Source organism: Helicoverpa armigera, chromosome 3 (genome assembly GCF_030705265.1).
Source record: "Helicoverpa armigera isolate CAAS_96S chromosome 3, ASM3070526v1, whole genome shotgun sequence".
NCBI lineage: Eukaryota > Metazoa > Arthropoda > Insecta > Lepidoptera > Noctuidae > Helicoverpa > Helicoverpa armigera.
The window spans coordinates 11,997,131-12,017,029 of record NC_087122.1 but is presented as its reverse complement, the minus strand read 5'-3'; the positions used below and the strand labels follow the sequence as shown (position 1 = coordinate 12,017,029).

General features: G+C 38.6%; 3 protein-coding genes across 4 annotated transcripts; 1 reads left to right on the top strand and 2 right to left on the bottom strand.

The window, feature by feature from the left end:
- Positions 1-1,153: 1,153 nt before the first annotated feature.
- LOC110372951 (methyltransferase-like protein 25B) lies at positions 1,154-4,084 on the top strand. The gene is made up of 6 exons (XM_049836377.2): positions 1,154-1,320; positions 1,456-1,916; positions 2,074-2,488; positions 2,573-2,682; positions 2,881-3,068; positions 3,926-4,084. Exons 1-6 carry the CDS (start codon positions 1,228-1,230, stop codon positions 4,003-4,005), a joined length of 1,347 nt encoding a protein of 448 aa, XP_049692334.2. The 5' UTR covers positions 1,154-1,227; the 3' UTR covers positions 4,006-4,084.
- A 931-nt stretch (positions 4,085-5,015) lies between these two features.
- On the bottom strand, positions 5,016-12,041 carry LOC110372930 (peptidyl-alpha-hydroxyglycine alpha-amidating lyase 1). Of its 2 annotated transcripts, XM_064043684.1 has the most exons (9): positions 11,581-12,041; positions 11,410-11,503; positions 10,856-11,093; positions 10,450-10,578; positions 9,620-9,771; positions 8,865-9,062; positions 8,206-8,490; positions 7,644-7,778; positions 5,016-5,283 (listed from the first exon to the last, which is right to left on the bottom strand). In XM_064043684.1, the coding sequence occupies exons 1-9, from the start codon at positions 11,665-11,667 to the stop codon at positions 5,126-5,128; spliced, it is 1,476 nt and encodes a 491-aa protein (XP_063899754.1). In that variant the 5' UTR covers positions 11,668-12,041; the 3' UTR covers positions 5,016-5,125. The 2 variants fall into 2 exon arrangements, with proteins under 2 accessions (XP_063899754.1, XP_063899755.1); XM_064043685.1 differs by lacking the exon at positions 5,016-5,283 and having other exon boundaries at positions 7,637-7,778; positions 8,198-8,490; positions 11,581-12,037.
- A 526-nt stretch (positions 12,042-12,567) lies between these two features.
- Positions 12,568-19,571, bottom strand: LOC110372887 (uncharacterized). Its single transcript, XM_049836366.2, has 6 exons — positions 19,401-19,571; positions 17,812-19,309; positions 16,700-16,766; positions 16,241-16,364; positions 14,740-14,877; positions 12,568-14,315 (listed from the first exon to the last, which is right to left on the bottom strand). Exons 1-6 carry the CDS (start codon positions 19,407-19,409, stop codon positions 12,714-12,716), a joined length of 3,438 nt encoding a protein of 1,145 aa, XP_049692323.2. The 5' UTR covers positions 19,410-19,571; the 3' UTR covers positions 12,568-12,713.
- Between the last annotated feature and the right edge of the window lie 328 nt (positions 19,572-19,899).

Below are 19,899 nucleotides of genomic sequence, written 5' to 3'. Positions count from 1 at the left end.
GCGGTAGACGGATGATGATCACGAAGTGAACTGAAGAGTGAATTCCCTCTCTAAATATAACAACTCAACAAGGGACTCAAGATAAATTCAAAGATGATGAACAGAATTCTTCATACTATATAGGAAATATAGGACACTACAGTTATCACACAAAGAATACATAAGAGGAGTGAGTACTTGGAGATTTTTTCGCTTATTTAGAGAATTCACGATTAAGTAAACTTTAAACTATAAGGATTGGTTTGAGGCGCTTGCGGCGCCCCTTTTATCCGGCGCCACGCTCTTGGCCGGTTTTTTTGTCGTATGGGTTTAAATTGTAGTAAGAGGGCGAAGTAGAAATTTCGCCTATGGCGCTGTTAGAATTAAAAGTAGCACTGGAAATGAATGTCCCTACAAATCTGGAAGAGAGTTGGTTACCTGCACCTGCAGATACGAACTCGTAAGAGTCGGTTTTAGCAAACTCCTATATTAACCCCTTGTATGACGGTGCGTAGATATACCATCCTCCGAGCCTTTTCCCAATCATGTTGGGGTCGGCTTCCAGTCTAACCGGATTCAGCTGAGTACCAGTGCTTTACAAGAAGCGACTGCCTATCTGACCACCTCAACCCAGTTACCCGGGCAACCCGATACCCCTTGGTTAGACTGGTGTCAGACTTACTGGCTTCTGACTACCCGTAACGACTGCCAAGGATGTTCAATGACAGCCGGGACCTACAGTTTAACGTGCCATCCGAAACACAGTCAATGGTGTCTAAGATATACTTAGAGAGTAAATAGAACTCTCTAAGTATATCTTAGACACCATTGACTTAGAAAAGTTGCATTGGTACTTGCCTGACCTGATATCGAACCCGCGCCCTCATACTTGAGAGATTGGTCCTTTACCCACTAGCCACCACGACCCTTACGCACGCCGCATAATTGATTATCTATTGTTCTCTAATTAGCGGCATTCAAGACGTTAAATAAGCTAAATCTATTGACCTTTCAATAGATTTAGCTTATTTATTATCTTATCTGATAATTTTTTAAAAATGGGAGAAATAAAGACATTCGACTAGGCGGTATAGTCAAAAGACTAAGCCTGCACTAGGCATTAGGCCACTAAAAAAACAGCTGTTCTGACAGTGACTTTGACAGTTGCTGTCATAACAGAGGAAAACGTGGATTTGTTGATATCGAATTGCTATTTATATGAAATAAAACATTAATACTTATTTTACCATGACTTCTAAAATAGAAAACGTTAAATCCAATCTCGAAATGTCACTTAAAGTTATACGGAAGTACGACTGGCTTTTGGATTTATATGTTTTGGTAAGAGAACATTCACTTTTGAATACTAACTCATTTACTACAGTTTCTCTTAGAGCTGCTTTTTTGAAAAACTTACCATTTAGAAAGAGACCAAAGAGGCTTCGAAATTATAGTATTTAATGACTATTGTTGTAGGACTTCTTCGTGGATGATCACTGGAACAAATTGCCTAATACGTGGCGCGAAACTTTCGAACATATGGACCCACAAGAATTAGGACACATTCTTAGCAACAGACCCACAAAGCAATTACTTCCACTATCATTCTTAGCTTTAATCAAAACTATAGAAGCATTAACAATACCTAGAGGGAGACAAATTGAATTTATAAACAATAAAGTTACTGCAACTAATTTAGATAGTTGTAAAAGCCATCCAAAATTAAAGAATTTGTTTTTAAAACACGTTAAATTGAAGAAGAGACATGAAATTAGCTTGATGGCTGATGTGGTAGTGGACACAGCTTTACAAAGCAATTGTAACTCTGTGATAGACTTTGGTTCCGGCTTGGGACATTTGGTACGAGTGTTGGCATACAGAGATGACTTGTATGCAGCTGGGATAGAGTGCCAGGGACAACTCACGGAGGAGGCTAGGTCTGTACCATTGGTAGGTATGAAAATAAATTGATACTTAAGTCAATAACTTACCCACACTCCATTTTTTGTAATTTGTTAAGTTGGTCCAATAAAAAGTTCAGATGGGGTTTAATAGGATAAAAAAATAGTAATTAATATTAATCCTTTTTTGCAGAAAACTTGACTTGCAACTAGAATACACAGTTAAAAAGCATTTATCAGCTGAAGCTTTAAGCAAACTACGGCGCCCTCTACACTTGAACATGACACTATCAAACCACGACCAACTACATAATCTCCCTCTACCAGACTGCATGAAAAACTATGGTCTGATCGGTCTACACCCTTGCGGTGACTTAGGACCGTTATTACTTAAACACTTTATAAATTCAGAGAATATTAAGTTTATTTGTGTGGTCGGTTGTTGTTTTATGAAGCTGAGCTGTGATGGGGAGAATCGAGGGTATCCAATGAGTAAATATGTAAAGAGTTTGGATAGTAAGCTGTCATACCCAAGTAGAGAGATTGCTTGTCATGCTATTGAGGTGTATTGTGAGAGGCTGTGTAAAGGAAATTATGAAGATTTGAAGGTAAATGTATTTCATTTCTTCAAAACTGACTTATTACATAAAGTAGCTGAATATTTATTCTGCTGATATCATAACTCTTTCCAGATACATGCATACAGGGCAGCTTTAGAAAGGATATTAGTAGACCATGACCCTAAGTTAAAGCATGCACCAGTGAGGAGCATCAAACACTCAGATACCATGACATTTGAAAAGTAAGAATGTTACATAATTTGTAAGATAGTTTGTAAATTTTAATGTAGTTTAACCCTTACTTAACTGTGACCCCACTTATATCTTCTTTTGAGGTATTCCCTTATGTACTAGCCTTACTCTCTATCTCATCATCATCTACTCGCTAATCTTATGAACTGTGCCTAATGGCTAAATTCCTTTGCCTGTTGGGCAACCAGGTACTGCCTCCAAGCTCTGGAACGCATTAACGTGCCACTGCCGACATCACCAGCGGTTCTGACACGAGGTTATGAAGACTTGGCACAATGGCGGCGCGTGGTCGTCGTGTACACGTTAAGGCTTGCGCTCGCGCCGCTTGTCGAGACAGTCGTCTTGTTGGATAGAGTGCTGTATGTTTTGGAACACGGTAAGGGTAGTTTGATATTTATTTGAGACACTAACACTGACCAATATTTTGATAAGGTGTAATATGATATAATACCTTAAGAGGCAGCCTAGATGATCATTTAAATTGCGCAATATTACGCATTGTGTAATAGAGCTATCATTGAAAGTTGCGCAATGATGTTTAGCGACTTTTTATCTTATTTATTGCGCAATATATTTTTGTAACATTGCGCAATTTGATTGATTGTCTAGGTGCCTAAGGATCTGTGGCTGGGAAATAAAATTAAAACACTTCTTTTTACTCTTAACTACATTTATTTGTGGAGACAAAAATACACTTATTTGACATCGAATAACTGTACACATCATACAATTTGTACATACATACAACGCACAATATACATAAGTAAATAAAGAATACGTAAAATTAAACTTAAATAAGTATAGACTAGTATTCATCTTTGGCACTTTATAAGTACTTAATATTTTACAAGAATGTGCTGGAATGTTGGAAGGAAGTTAAAAGGAGGGAGTAGTGAGCTTTAAGAGCGCTTTCACTCTGGTTAATTTTGTAGTTTAGATTTTGGAATTGATCCAAGAATTTTGTCTATTATTAATTTATGTAAATCGCTGAAGAGCTGGATTTCAACGAATTTGCATTTTATGTAAAAATATTTTTGACCCTCATGCAGATATTAAATACTCATGGCTTACTTTTAAAACCATCGTTGCTAAATATGTATCTTGTGGAAATAACAGTAATATTAGTGTTTTAAAATGGCAAACAATAATTAAACATTTTCTATCTGTCTACCAATAGATGCACCAATTAAATTGGCGTTATCAGTGCCTAAAACCACCTTTATTTTTTTGCAGGTATATCATGTGAGATTCGGCCAGTCTTCGATCCAAAACTGTCGCCTAGAAACCATATTATTATAGCAAAAAGATTATAGGTAGTAGTTTTTAAGATAGTATGATTTATGTTGTATGAAAAAATAAACTGACACCTGAACAAGAAAGGTATTTTTAATTTGGATCTGTAGTTCTGTACAACACTTAAATTACATAACCTATACATACATGTATATTTCTAAATAAAAACTATGTCCACACAATACAGACATTTAAAATTTTAGCTATAAGTATGCGGCACACCACTAAGACTCGAACCGAAAAACACTGAAATATACTGACCTCGACCAATGCCTGTATAACAGGTTGGTCTAACAAAAATACAATATTATTACTATATAATATAAATATTACGTAGTTACACATACTTACAATTTCCAATTTATTCACGCAAAGCTCATATTTATTAGACTAGTGATAATTGTACGAGTGTGCTTCAACATTTTTATAATTTATCTTACAATTGCACCAAATCTTGGTGTGATCGTTTGAAATGTGCAGGAACTGGAAGGAAATTCTGGTAAAAGTATGCTCGTGAACATCTGAACTTAGCTCTTAGAGGCTAAAAGTCGTCTTGTACCATTCTTTTATTCATCAAACTAATTAGGACTAGGACCATACTAGGATTAAGCATTGGTTTATTCAACAGTAATGGAGTCCAAATCAGCATGTTAAATAGTCTGCTCAGCTTGTCAGGCTCTTTTTGTAGCGTAAGCTTAAGAAATTACTGGCTCTAGTACTAGGCTTAGACCGCCGTGTACCGGCTTTAGTGCTCGGATTAAACCATCATCTCGAAGCAAGATGATAATATATAAACCGAATACTAAATCCAGTACACATTTACCCATAATATAACGCCATCTAGTGGCGCAGTGTGGTCAACCTTTTTTCTTTTATTTGCACCCAATTCATTTGAATCTCGAATCTGTTTTACAATAAAATACCAGATCCTAACAGCCAGACATGTGTTGCTGGAGAGTTTGTTACGCCACTTCTTTTTCACAGCAAAAACACATAGGATGTGGTGAAGGGCGGGCGTTTTGGGGGCTGTTTTTGGCGTTCGAAAAGTGCTGATTTATCAGCCTAATTTGAATAAACGTTTTGATTTTGAGATGTTCTAAGTTCAGATGTTCTTTACATATAACAAGTATCGCTTAAGCATCACGCGTTAGCCGGGGTGGCGTGAGGCAGCATGGGCGCCGGTTCCTCATCAGAGTCATCGGAGTGCACGCGCGTGAAGCGACGGCGTTCCAACAGACGTCGCAGCTTGAATTCGCCATGGCCATACTCCCAGCGGCGACGGGTGACGCCTTTACGACCTAGAGTGATTCGATTTGTGACCTTAGGGTGGTAGAATTAGGTTTGTTTTTGGTTGAGATGATGAAATTGTTTTAGGTTGAAGAAATAATTCTGTTTGATGTAAACAGGTACCATAAGATATTCCTAATGATCACTGACTGAGTTTGACGGTCACTTCCTGGTTAGACTATACATTTCTAATATTTAGATGTGATATTATAAACTCGGAATTATTACTTTTTCAGGGAAAACAATGTTACCATGTACTTGAACTTCAACTTACCATGAACTTCAATTTATTATACATTATATTACATCTCAAAGTATCTTTTTCATAACTTGAGGCCTTTCGCTAGGCTGAAGACACTACAGAATATTAAACATAGTAAAAACGTGTATTTATATGAATGACCAAAGCTCTAATGAAATGTTTCTTACTAAAAATTTGTGCTTTAGCGAGTGAATGCTTACTAAAGCTGAACCAAAAAAGGTGAAACATGCGGTGCGGAAATAAAAATACAAAAAGCTGCTTCCAATAAATATATTTTTACAATCCAACGATATCATTGCACATTTACAATCACAATATTTGAAAGCGCAAAATAATTTAAAAGTGAGATTGTGTAAAACGAAATAACAGGACGAAATAGTGATATTATAAACTAGCGAATCAAATCTGCGTTATCGCTGACAACGAAACGATTACATGGCGTAAAATTACCAAAGATAACTGAGTTTTAATTTTCACTGGTTTTTTAATAGGTAGAGGATTATCTTTTTTAACCGACTTCCCAAAAAGGAGGAGGTTCTCAATTCGTCGGGATTTTTTATTTTATTTTTGGTACATAACATCGTTTTGTTGTCAGTGAAACGTTGCTGGATATTCTTAAAATTGTGTCTTTAGAGTGACCAAATAATAACTATTTTCTTTGTAAACGAACCTTTGTAACATAATTTCATAACACTAAGGGTGCCTTAAATTAGCCGAAAAAGCCTCGCTTTTCTTTGCGACGAATGCAGGCACCTTTATTTAAAAGGAATGTTAATAGTCTAATTTTAACTTACACGTAGTAGGTGATATATCAACTTCCTACAACTACAAATAATTCGTAATCTCGTGAAGGTAAAACTTAAAACTAATACAGAACAAAATATACAAAAAATAAATAAAGATATCATCTATCGCATTTGAACTATGAAAATCAATGTTTTTTTTTAAATTTATTATTAAAAAAAAAAAACGTATTGATTAAAAAATCAGTCACTGTTAAAAGCCATACTAAAAAACTTCTTAATTTATTATTTGAACATTAAATAGCAAATAAATATTTTTTCAGCTATTAAAATGCTTTTGTATTAAAAAATAACTGTCATTTTCTAATCATCACAGATAGAATAATCATTAGTGTTTTTTTTTTCTTGTTTTCTTATTGTGGGTTGCCCACCATTAAAATAGTATACCTATATTTTGTAAATAATTACATTTCAAAATAAATAATTATGCATTGATATTCTTTTTTGTTTTGAATAAATAGCATAGTTATAACTTATACTTATTAAACTAATTGATATACTGGGCGGGAAAGATGTTCCTATCTATATGTAGGTAGGTATATATAGGTATATCCTATATAAAAACCCATATAGGAAGAGATCTATGTATTACAATAGTTAGGACCCAAATTGTTATAAGTTCCATTGATTTTCTTGCCATATATTTTTGTGACTATATCACTTATAAATTAGTTGTCAGATCAAAATATAATTCGAGATAAATACTTAGTATTTTATATACGTTTTACTAACTTTATATACGTATTTATATAATGTTTAACAAATCGGACGGTTTAATACCAATGTCAATCAATGAACATTACTATAGTAATTGGCAAGTATTTAGTTTACCCAGTAGAAACATAAAAATAAGCTTAATACGTTAAATGTGTTTACAAAGCTTCAGCAAAAATCTATTTGTTTTCTAAAGGTTATTTTACTACCAGAAAACACAAAATTACTTATTTGTTTTTGTTTTCTATAAAATTCTAACTACTAGCTCAACTTGATAGAAGTTATTAGCCCTTAGAATTTTAGCTCATTTGGGGTTACTTAACAATCTTTGCATAAATTTAGGCATGTAATAGGCCTATGTAAATTAGACGCAATTTAATTAAAATGTTCTTTGACAATGAAATAAAACTCCATGGGCTCGGCTTCTAAATTAAAGGACGTACTATGCGTTGTAATATACTTCAATTTTTCTCCTACAAAAAATCTGTCACCAAATTCTGAGACAGTGGTCGGGCAGCCTAAATATGTAGCTAGGTGTGTATGTATGTGTGTGTGTATCAATGCACTAGAGGCTCAGCTTCGTATCCCTTACCGGTGTTGCGCGCGCGCAGCAGCGCGAGCGCGGCCAGCGCCAGCAGCGCCGCCGCCGCCGCGCCGCCCGCGCCGCCCAGCGCGCCGCTCCACCACTCCCACGCGCCGGGGGCCGAGCTAGACCTGCCCACCACCTCTGTAGGGGGAGGAGGGAAGAGGAATGAGTGATGAAATAGAAAAATGTTAAATAGGGATTAGTCTCGTATAAAACTGTTATTCTGTGGGTGGGGTCTAAAACGTCCACTATGGGTGAAGCAAAGGGGAGTTTCAGACTCTTATCATTGACGCAAAGTGATTGTTATATACAGCTTCGAACCCTGTCATCTTATATCTAACTGGCTCCAAATTTTACGAATACTATTCTTAGGTAGTACTTATTCACTTTCAATATGTTTAAAATTAGTCAACAAATATCGGAGAAAACGATGGACATACATAAACATACTTAACTTACAAAAACATAACAGAACAACTGAAATAGCATAAATTCAACAAACAAACGAAGCTCAACTTAAAAAGACTATCAACAAAAAACAAAAACAAACAGACACAAACCTACTCACCAACTGTCGCCGTAGGCTTGACGTGTGACGTCACATTCTTCTCCAACCGGCTTTCATTCCTCAGTATTTCATCCACGAACTTATACACCCTAAAAGGGTTCAACTCAGCGACATACACTTTAGAACCGTCGGCTGATGCTACCACATCGTGTGGGTTCTGCAGACCCTCGTCGGGAGCGAAGGTTTGGATCAACCGGCCCGTTGTGAAGTCGATGACGAAGCCGCGAACGGGAACTGGGTTTGGGAGCGGGCTGTCCGGCCCGTTGACGATGTAGAGGCGACCGCCTGTTGGTGGGAAAAATAAAGTTAGATTGTGATGAGGAAGTCTAAATATAGTAGAGAATGTTAAAGTAGTACATCATCTGCCTAGCATTGTCTCAACGGTTTTACATGCGAGATACTCCATTTGTGACCTAATCAACCCAGTTATCTGCCCGGGCAACCTAGTATTCCCTGGCAGGATTGAATTTTTATAATAGGGACATACATATAAGAATATGTTTTGTTGTAACGAAATCCGAGTCATTAAGTTTCAATAGGGATGTCACACTGAGATAACGGCTATAAATGATGAGTGGTTGGATTACACGCAGTATATCGTTCTTCACGAGATTTGCCCAATAGTCACATTTGTGCAGGTAGGTCGCCGTGTCACTCACCGTGCACCGGAGCGTACGCGACGCTGAACAGTCGGCCGCCCATCAGCCAGCTGCTGAAGCTGCCCTCGTAGGTGCCGTTGTCGTGGCGGAAGCAGGCGATGCGGCCGCGTTCCCGGTCGGCCACGCATACGAGCCCGCGGTCCTCGGCCAGCGTAAGCGCGTGAGGCACGTTGAACGCGTACGGGGAGTTACCGTGACCTAAGGAAATTCGAATTAGTATAACTATAATATCGATCGATATATTTAGGATTCAACCTTATCTATTCAAAATATTATAAATCCGAATGTGAACTTGTTGTTACGCTTTCAAAATAAAACGTCTGACCAGTTTAGACAACATCTATACTAATATTATAAAGCTGAAAAGTGTTTGTTTGTTTGTTTGAACGCGCTAATCTCAGGAACTACTGGTCCGATTTGAAAATTTCTTTCAGTGTTAGATAGCCCATTTATCGAGGAAGGCTATAGGCTACTTTTTATCCCGGTACGGGAAGTAGTTCCCACGGGATGCGGGTGAAACCGCTGGCAGAAGTGTTGTATATATGAGAATCTGGTTACAGTTGAAGGTTATAAGAGACAAACCTAAATATTGTTTGCGTTAGATACGTTGCACTCTTGTGAATTAGGATATCATATTCAGAATCAAAAACGCCATGATGGGTCACCTACCCGATTTAAAAGGATCTGGGCTAAGATAATATGTATTCAAATAAATTTACTTTCACCTGACGCTAAAGACTATATTGAGTACTTACTGAGTCCCCACTGCAGTATAATATTGCCACTGGAGGAGAACTTGAGTATCCTGTGGTTGCAATACCCATCAGCTACGAAGAAATCACCGGTAGACAACACAGCAACCGCGCTAGGCTTGCAGAAATGTTTTTCGTCGTTACCGGGAATAAACCTGGGAGAAAAAGGTTATTTTTATATTTTACTACCCCAATTAAATAGTTGAAGGAATGGTCGCAATTGTCGACTGAACTAAATTTTTAATTCCCAGTGGGTCAACATTTGTGTGATGAGCATGTATGTTATGTCTGGGTGTTACCTATCTGTCTATACTTTTATACTTACTAACTAATATAATGAAGAGGTATTATACATTATATTATTATACATTTTTTGTTGGTTTGTACCTACCCTAAAGGCTTCATACTGAACCAATTTAAAAAAAAATCCTTTTGAAATGTCCAACCAAGTAACATAGGCTATAATATTTTATTTAGGTAGGAACTTCCCCTGAGACGTGAGTGAAACTGAGGGAAACAGCTAGTGTATAATATACCTATATCCCTCTCTTCTATACATAAGGTAGTTAGTTTGTAGACGAACAATGTCAGGTCAAGGTCTCCTTGTATGAAGGTTGTTAGGTTGGCTGTTTTTTTGTTTTTCTGGGCTTCAAAATTATATAACAGCTTACAATTTGAGATGTAACAACACACTGTTATTGTCTAGAATAAACAAGTACATATAACAATAACAAATGATACAATAATAAATAAACCTTTGCTTTGTTCAAAATTAATTTTAAATATCAAGTAGGTAGGTCTCTTTTGATAAAAGAATAAATGAAATAACTTACTTCTCTCCGAGAGTCAAGTTGGGCTTCAGTTTGTTGTCAGGAGTGAATTTGAAGACCTGGTGCATGGCCACATCAGTCACCCACACATTGCCTTCATAATCCACTGTTATGCCATGAGGAATATAGAACCTAGACAAAAATTTTACATGATTTTACTAGAGTAGCTACAACTTTTGAATATTAAAAAAAAATGTATGTACTTCAATATTTAAGTAATTGCTAAAATTGAGACAAGAAACAGTAAAATAAATTTATACCATTATTTTTTAATACTATGTACATATTTTGCTTTTAAAATGAACAACTTGCAGCTACATTTTCTCAAGTTGTACCAATTTACTTGGACGATGTATTTTCTGTTGACAACGTACACAAATGTAAATGGAATTTGTTTAAATCTACTTACAGGTTCTGCCCCCACATATCCACCAGTTCCCCCGTATCATTGAGCACCAATATTGTGGGTTCCGGTATAGCCTTCTCTCCGATACCCTGATATACATCCCGGTTATTGAATGTTGTGGCATCCCACACATTGTGGGATCGGTGGAATACCAGCACTTGGCCAGAGTTGTCTATAGCCACACCTGATACCTGGCCCATTCTGATGGATGGGTCTGGCCAGTCATTCACCCATTGGGGCGCTGGAGAAAAGAGGTTTTATGCTTTAGAATTTTTCCAATAAATGTCTATGGTTCATTCAAAGCAAAAAGAAGAGGTTCGCAAAATTGTCTTTTTGATGTTATTTTTAATTTTTAAGTAGATAATAAAGCTTTCAAGTATATTTTATGTTGGGAAAACCCCTCTCAAGGTAATTGTTTTTACGCATAATTAGGTATAAATGTCATGAATAAATTATATCTGTTTGTTTTTGTTTGCATGCAAGATACGAGCTAATTATGTAGAAATCGCGTGAATAATATGAACTTGAATAACTCGCGAGTTAAAATGAATACAAACCATGTTCCAATTTAGTGAGCGCAGTTTTAATTTTTTCATATTGAGCTTGTTGGCTGTCGTAGTACCCGGCAGGATAATACCCTTCCTCACCAAACTGCACACAATTAAAAGCTTTTTAACATCACTTCTAATAAAACAACAACATTAAAATAATAATTGCCGATTAGTTACCAGTCGTCCGCAACAAATAGAATTTATGATGCATATTAATACGAATAACTCAAACTTTGGTAGGACTCTAAACATTAATTCCTTCATTTTTTATTTTGTAAGCTGCACTGGCGGAAACTTTTGTTTTTGCTATTGATCTTAATGATTTTATCAAATCAACAAGTACCAAGCTTTGGCTTATCAATTATCACTGAATGACGTACGTCGCGGCCGTGGTGCTTGATGACGTATACCACTAGTGATGCGCCTTTGGAAAACTTACTAAATCACTCAAAGAAAATATTAGTTTTACATTTCCACTATATTCGTGAACGACACGCGTGTTGTTTATATTATCGGTAAATTATCACGCATGGAGAGTATGGATGCACAATCGTTTCAAGGGAAATAACACTTTTCATACACGAAAGAATCTAACCACCTAGCTCAGATGACCGTCTCGTAAGGCAATCCTCACTTTTTGAGCCGCGACAGTAAAATATAATATATCTTTGTGTGGTCCGAGCCAATTGAGGACACAATAGATATTGCTTCTACACAATTCGAAGAACTCAATTGAATAAAATGTTTTCAAGGACACAGATTCAGACTGCATCTTCTATGTTACCTATTGTTACTGCAGAAGAGTAATTCAGCATGCATTAGGACACTCATACCCATTTTCACCAACAAATACCTAAATTAAGGGATCCCTAAGAGCATTTACGGAACACTTAATAAGAATTTCGTTTTCACCAAAGTTTAGGTATCCCTTATCCAGTTATTTATGTCTAAATTGGGAGAGCCCTTATTCTAAGTGGCACTTAGATTAAGAGATTGTTGGTGAAAATGGGCATCATAGATTCATATTTAGTATGGATTTTTATTCAAATTTAGTGTGCGATATCAACTATGGACGAATGATTTATATCATCGTCTATTGGGATAGGGTTTTGTCAAAAGTAAACAAAGTAATGCTTTACACTAAGAAGTTTAATAATTCACACGCACGATATAGTGCATTACACCAAACCGGCAATTAAGACGAACATAAAAGTGATCCCACGTGGACCACGGGTACATGCCGGCTCGTCTCTTGCCGAGCACGCCTCTGATTGGCGCCAACATAAAATCTTTATCTCCTAAATTATATTTTATACATTAGACAAGAACAACTGCGCCTGTTCTTGCAGCTTTTTGACCTTCTTCTTGTTTTTAGAAGACATTTTCTCTTTCCTGTATAGTGAGGCGATGGAGGAGTGCAGCCTCCGCACGAGCTCGCCGCGCGTCTTCTTGAGCGCGGCGCCGGCCGGCCGCGAGCTGACGAGCCGCTTGTGGTAGAACGCCAGCTTCTGTATCATGTGCGGATCGCTGCAGGCCACAGAACCCTCCTCTCGCTTCTCGCGTTTCTCCTTAATGCCGTTTTGTATTGATTGTGTTGGAATGCTGTTTACTTTTATCTTCAATCTGTTCAGTTTAGGGTTGAGTTTCAACTTCTTCTTCTGCTTTTTCATCATTGAGGGTTGTTTCACATTGTTGTGGTACATCTTCAGTAAGTCTGAGTAGTCGTCTCTGGGGAGCGCGGAGAATATAAGCGAGTAATGTTGTCCGATCTCCTTTCGTAAGTCATTGGATATAGTTTTCTGTCGCAAATTCATGAGTTTCTCCTGGAAGGAGTACAGTTCATTGAGGTGTGCGGACCCGTCGGCAAGTCCAGCCTGTCCGATAAGTACCATGTTTAGCTTCTTGAGCATTTGATTAATGTTTCCGCGGTTGTTATGTAATGTCTTAGGACTAATAACTTTCTGTTTAAGCAGTTGTTGGTGACGATTCTGCAGGTATGTCAACTCCTTGTAGAGCGCGTTGGGGTCTCCTATGTCCTGTTTCAATGAGTTGAGAGCTTTGTCGAGTTGTTTCAACAAACTGTTTCTATTTTTAGGCAGGGCGCTCCAAGCATTATCGCATTTGTTTTCGGTTTTGGTATCGCCATCGTTGCTTGGTTTTGCACTGTCAGCTGGCTTGTACCAATCTCTTAGTTCCGCATGGAAAGCCTCTTGATCTCCAAGCTTGCCCTTAATACTCAAAAACGAGTTTATTTCTGCGTTTTCCACTTCAACACTGTGTTTCTCTGTGATTTCTTTCAGCCAGGCCTTGCCCTCATCAGATTTGAGTTTCTCAATAACATCGTTGGTGATGTAAATCCTGGCAGAAGTGACAATATCACTTGTATCAGATACTTCATTATCTTGTATAATGTTACCCTTTTTGTCATGGTTTGCTGAGCAGATGGGGATGAAGTTAGGTGCTTTTTCTTGTCCAGCCTGTGTTTTATTCTCCTGCGTAGTTTTAGCTTGATTTTTATTGCTTTCTTCAGCTTCTTTACTGATAGAAGTTTTTCGTTGCGGTCCTGGGCTTTTAGTGTTACGTCGTTCACTATCCTCGCAGGTGGAGAGATTTCTTTTCTTATTGACATGAGTTTCGTGAGCTGTAGGTGACTTGGACTGGCGTTTATTGCGTTCGATTCTGAGAGGTGTGGTTGGTGGGGGGCTGTTTTGCTGTCCTGTTTGTTTGTCTGCGTTGGGCTGGTACAGAGGTCGGTAGATGCAGACGTAGGGCGAGTTGATGGGCAGGCCGGAGAAGGGCAGGGTGACGCGACACGTGTGCACAAGATGGCCACGCCGAGTGCAGCCGCTGCAGTACAGTTGTTGATGCTTCTTGTTTTGGTTGCAGCGTTCTAGTGTTGAGGTCATGTCAATCTGTGGAGAGAAGGTTTTTTGTTAGATGACTTTTCATAATAAGAGGTGTGTCTCTAGGTAATTGGAATTTTATATTTACTCTTGCTTGGATTCTGCAATTTTGAACTTTTTGAAATTATTGCTACATGGTCAATCTTTAGGATTTAAAATTTAATCTTGACGGAGTCCATAAGTACTTATTTTCAGAAAGAAGTAGAGATATCTTCAAAAATAAATCTACAGTTTAGTGATACTTAAAAATGGAGGGTGATGCCACTGACAAAATCTATATGTAGGCGCTCCATAGACGACCAATGAAATTGCTAAATATAACGCGCTGCGCTTTATTGACCCTACAGAAGATTGCGCAATCATTTTTAGTGATTAAAATTTTACAACATTTATAGGTATAGTAGGGTCAACTTAAAATAACGTGAATACTCACAGTGTTATGATACCGGCGCCAGAGGTCGGGGCAGTGCGTGTGGGGGTGTCCGGCCTGGCCGCACTCGCCGCAGCGCACGGAGCCCCAGTTGCAGCAGTTGCGGCACATCGTCGAGTACATCTGGTTGGGCGAGCCGCACTGTAATGGGAAAATAAATTATTTATAAATATAATTTATAATATTTTATGCAATAAAGAGAAAACATTTTTGTTGCTTGTTTGTATAGATAGATTGTTGTTTGTGTAGATTTTCGACTTTATCACGATAGTGAACCTCATATTTTATCCAGGTATGAGAAGAAGTTTCCCCGGAATGCGGGTGAAATAGAGGGCAAACGGTAATAATTATATACGGCTAGCTTGAGGCGGCACGTGTCGTCTCACTACTTGTAATAGTCGCACAATAACAATACAATACTAACATTGACACAGATCTTCCTGGGACAGCGCGGCTCGTAGTGCCCGGTGGAGCCGCACATGTAGCAGACGGCCGGCTTGAGGCGACACGTGTCATCTCACTACTTGTAATAGTCACACAATAACAATACAATACTAACATTGACACAGATCTTCCTGGGACAGCACGGCTCGTAGTGCCCGGTGGAGCCGCACATGTAGCAGACGGCCGGCTTGAGGCGACACGTGTCATCTCACTACTTGTAATAGTCACACAATAACAATACAATACTAACATTGACACAGATCTTCCTGGGACAGCGCGGCTCGTAGTGCCCGGTGGAGCCGCACATGTAACAGACGGCCGGCTTGAGGCGACACGTGTCATCTCACTACTTGTAATAGTCACACAATAACAATACAATACTAACATTGACACAGATCTTCCTGGGACAGCGCGGCTCGTAGTGCCCGGTGGAGCCGCACATGTAGCAGACGGCCGGCTTGAGGCGACACGTGTCATCTCACTACTTGTAATAGTCACACAATAACAATACAATACTAACATTGACACAGATCTTCCTGGGACAGCGCGGCTCGTAGTGCCCGGTGGAGCCGCACATGTAGCAGACGGCCGGCTTGAGGCGACACGTGTCATCTCACTACTTGTAATAGTCACACAATAACAATACAATACTAACATTGACACAGATCTTCCTGGGACAGCGCGGCTCGTAGTGCCCGGTGGAGCCGCACATGTAGCAGACGGCCGGCTTGAGGCGACACGTGTCATCTCACTACTTGTAATAGTCACACAATAACAATACAATACTAACATTGACACAGATCTTCCTGGGACAGCGCGGCTCGTAGTGGCCGGTGGAGCCGCACATGTAGCAGACGGCCGGCTTGAGGCGACACGTGTCATCTCACTACTTGTAATAGTCACACAATAACAATACAATACTAACATTGACACAGATCTTCCTGGGACAGCGCGGCTCGTAGTGCCCGGTGGAGCCGCACATGTAACAGACGGCCGGCTTGAGGCGACACGTGTCATCTCACTACTTGTAATAGTCACACAATAACAATACAATACTAACATTGACACAGATCTTCCTGGGACAGCGCGGCTCGTAGTGCCCGGTGGAGCCGCACATGTAGCAGACGGCCGGCTTGAGGCGACACGTGTCATCGCGGTGGCCCGCACGGTTGCAGTAGTTGCACCTGTAATATATAATATAATAATAAGTATAAAAAGATTAAAAATATATCCAAGAAATTTAACTGTTTGCTATGGCAAGTAGACCAAAAGTAACATTACGCTCTGGTTGAGTCTAGCTTTTAGAGTTTTTTGTTTTCATCATTAATTTTATTATTACAGCTTTATGTTCCAGTTTCCATTTATAATTATTGAATTTGTGAACCCTACAACAATTCGCATTTCAGTTTCCTGTCTTGCGAATTCGAATCGTACCATTCACGATTCTATGTAGTGTAGATACATTAGGAACATATGTAATAGTTAATTGTAAAGGTTAATATTAAAAGAAAATACTTACGTGACTTTTCTTTTGGCTAGCGGCGGCATTCTATCCTTAGGATCAATCACCCACAGGCTCTTATCACCTAGAAGAAGCAATTAACAAATATAAGACATAATTACACTATCTCCTTCACTAATTAAAGTACTTCCTAACGAGGCAGAGCTTAATCTTATTTTAATGATTGTTGGAAGTAATTACAGCTATTAGCATGACTATTGTCAGGATATTGCGAGTAATTACTTGACTTTATTAGTTCACAAGCTGCTATGGTTTTACCCACGTCTTGAAGGAACAATATCTTACGATAAAACCGGCCAAGTGCGAGTCGGACTCGTGCACGAAGGGTTCCGTAAATTACAGTTAAATCAACCTATCTCAAAAACTATAAGAGATACTTTGATCAAACCAAAAATCGTTGAAAGAGTTAATTAGCATGCATCACCTCTATTTTTTTTAGAATTTTATACCCCGTAGTTATAAAAATAGAGGGGGGGGGACATACTTTTTACGACTTTGAGAGCTGATATCTCAAAAACCGTTCACTTTAAGAAAAATGTTTTTTAGAAAACTTTATATCATTTTAAAAGACCTTTCCATTGATACCCCACACGGGTATGTACATCGAAAAAAAAAATTTCATCCCTCAGTTAGTTACATGTATGGGGGGCCCCACCCCCAATTCTTTTTTTTACTATTTAGTGTCATATTTTTGTAGCGGTTCATACAACACATATTCCCATCAAATTTCATCACTGTAGTACTTATAGTTTCCGAGTAAATCGGCTGTGACAGACGGACAGACGGACAGACGGACAGACGGACATGACGAAACTATAAGGGTTCCGTTTTTGCCATTTTGGCTACGGAACCCTAAAAAGGAGCCTATAATCTGACATGTAAGCTACTAAAGCTACAGAACTATCAAGTTTAATCTTACTACTATCTACTTACTATCGTTTTTGTGCAAGAAGTACCACACATACATCTACTATTTCCAGTATTTACTAGAAGGCCACAACCTATACCAAACTTCAGCTCAATGTATACTGTCCATTTGTTTTATCATGCAAATATAACAAACAAACAAACTTCTAGTGAAATGTAAATAAAACAACATTCCAACTTACGTGACATGCTTTTCTGTATCTCCCTGTGGTTAAAGTTCTCTCCGCCCCAGCTCTCATTGTAGAATTTTTCCATTTCAGCACGAAGAGTTGTCAGAGAGTATCTTCGCCTTTTACAAACCTTGTCTTTGCCTTTCAAGTTGTCGAAGTCAAGGTTCTCGTTCAATATCGAAGGTATGTTCGTTGAGCCAAACTTAGAAATATTGTTGTCGGGCACGTTTTCATCTCCGTAGTCCTCATACTCAGTGAATCCGGACACATTACCCATAACAATGTTTTCCTGGATGTCAGATTCGTCAAGATTCACAAAACTTTCATTCTCTGTCAGGTCAACAATTGTGGTTTCGGTCTCGTTAGCATGGCTAGATTCATTTCTTTTCGAGACTTTAGAAGGTGGTTCACTCACTTTATCCAGGGACACGCTGCTGTCTGAACTCTCTATGTCATTATTCTGTGCCCTCTTTGGTGCCTCCTTTGCGCATTCAGACAGATTTGAATCAGATTCGTAAACATCAGTGCTGGGAAAACTTTTATCTGTAACTATGTATGAGTTTCGGTTCTTATTTGTGTCAATAGACTGGTTGCTGTCAGAGTCATACACATCGGCACTAGGAATACTTTTCTCGGTAACTGCATACAATTTAGTTTTCTGCTTTTTATTCTTGGCTTTACTTTTAGGTGTAGCAAAACATTCATCGTTGGGTGTAGCCTTCTCGGGGGTAGCAGCAACAACTGGTGTAGAGGTCACTGCTTCCTTGGTTTTCTTCTTTTTCTTTTTTTTTGAAGGAGTACTTTGAACAAGAAGGTCAGATCCATGCAGACTGAAATCAAAGCTGGGATTGTCTTGGTGTCGGGAAGATATATTCAAAGCTATACAATCACCACGCATGAATTCATCAGAAACTGAAGATACCCCTGAGGGTGCGGGACTGGCGGTAACATCTCGTCCTGCACTAGTTGTTGTTTTTTCCACATTAACTTGTGGCTTAGTTGGAGATACAGGGTTAATAATGTGCAGTTCATCTTCATCAGAGCTCTCAATAGTAATGGTAGGTTTGGGAGGCAGTGCCACTTCTATTACCTCATCCTCATCACTAGAATCAAGTAAAACAGTTCTGTCTTCATCCTGTTCAATAATTTCAATAGTTTTCTTAATATTTTGTGGTACAGGAGACTGGAAAATAGATAGATCGACAGCGGGAAGTTTGCTAGGAGAATCACGTTTTTCTTCTTTGGGCTTTGGTGTTTGGTTAGTTTGGGTAATGTTGTTGTCAGGCTTGTTGCTGTTGAGTGATGGCGCGGCGGGTTCCTTCTGTACGTTCACCTTTTGATACGGAGAAGTGGGTTCGCTGGTGCGCCAGTAGCGCCGCACGGTGCTTCTGGGCGCGCTCTCCACAATGTTCAACCCATCGCTGTGGCTCGCTGTTAAGTTACCCTCCGTCTCGTCCACATGATGTAGCATAGCATACAGTCTTTCCTCCAAATCATGCTCGTTAAGTTCCTAAAAACAAAGCATTGCACAATAACCAACAATATCGCGCTGTATTGTGACACAACAAAAATATGGTAACATTGGTAACCTATCAACGTACCTCTTCCATGTTTCGGCAGCGAATTTGAACTAAACAAACCTCCACACGAACTTAACATAATCGTAAATGGTATTTGGAATTACTGTTAAAGTGGTGACAGCATTACAAGTAAATAAAAAGTATTTTTTGTTATTACGGACACGTCCAACACTCCATTGCGAAAGGTGACAGATTTATTCAGGGCTGCCGCACGAAATAAATAAAAATAGAAAGCGTGGTAGCATTTCGTTTTTTCTTTTGCAACATGACTTTTAGAGATGTCCTTGTTACTAAAATAGAAAATTACATACTAATTCGTTTGTTTATTAAAATACTAACTTCAAATTCTATAGATAAACAATCTTCAATAACTCTAAACGTTCAGCAAAATTCGTAATTTAAAATTTGTATAATGATTGCCTGTTTGAGACTGCCCCTTACACTATTCAATGCTCCCGCATCACAGCGTGATAAATGGCAGACTTTACTCGTAGAAAAGCTTTATATTCATAGCAGTTCT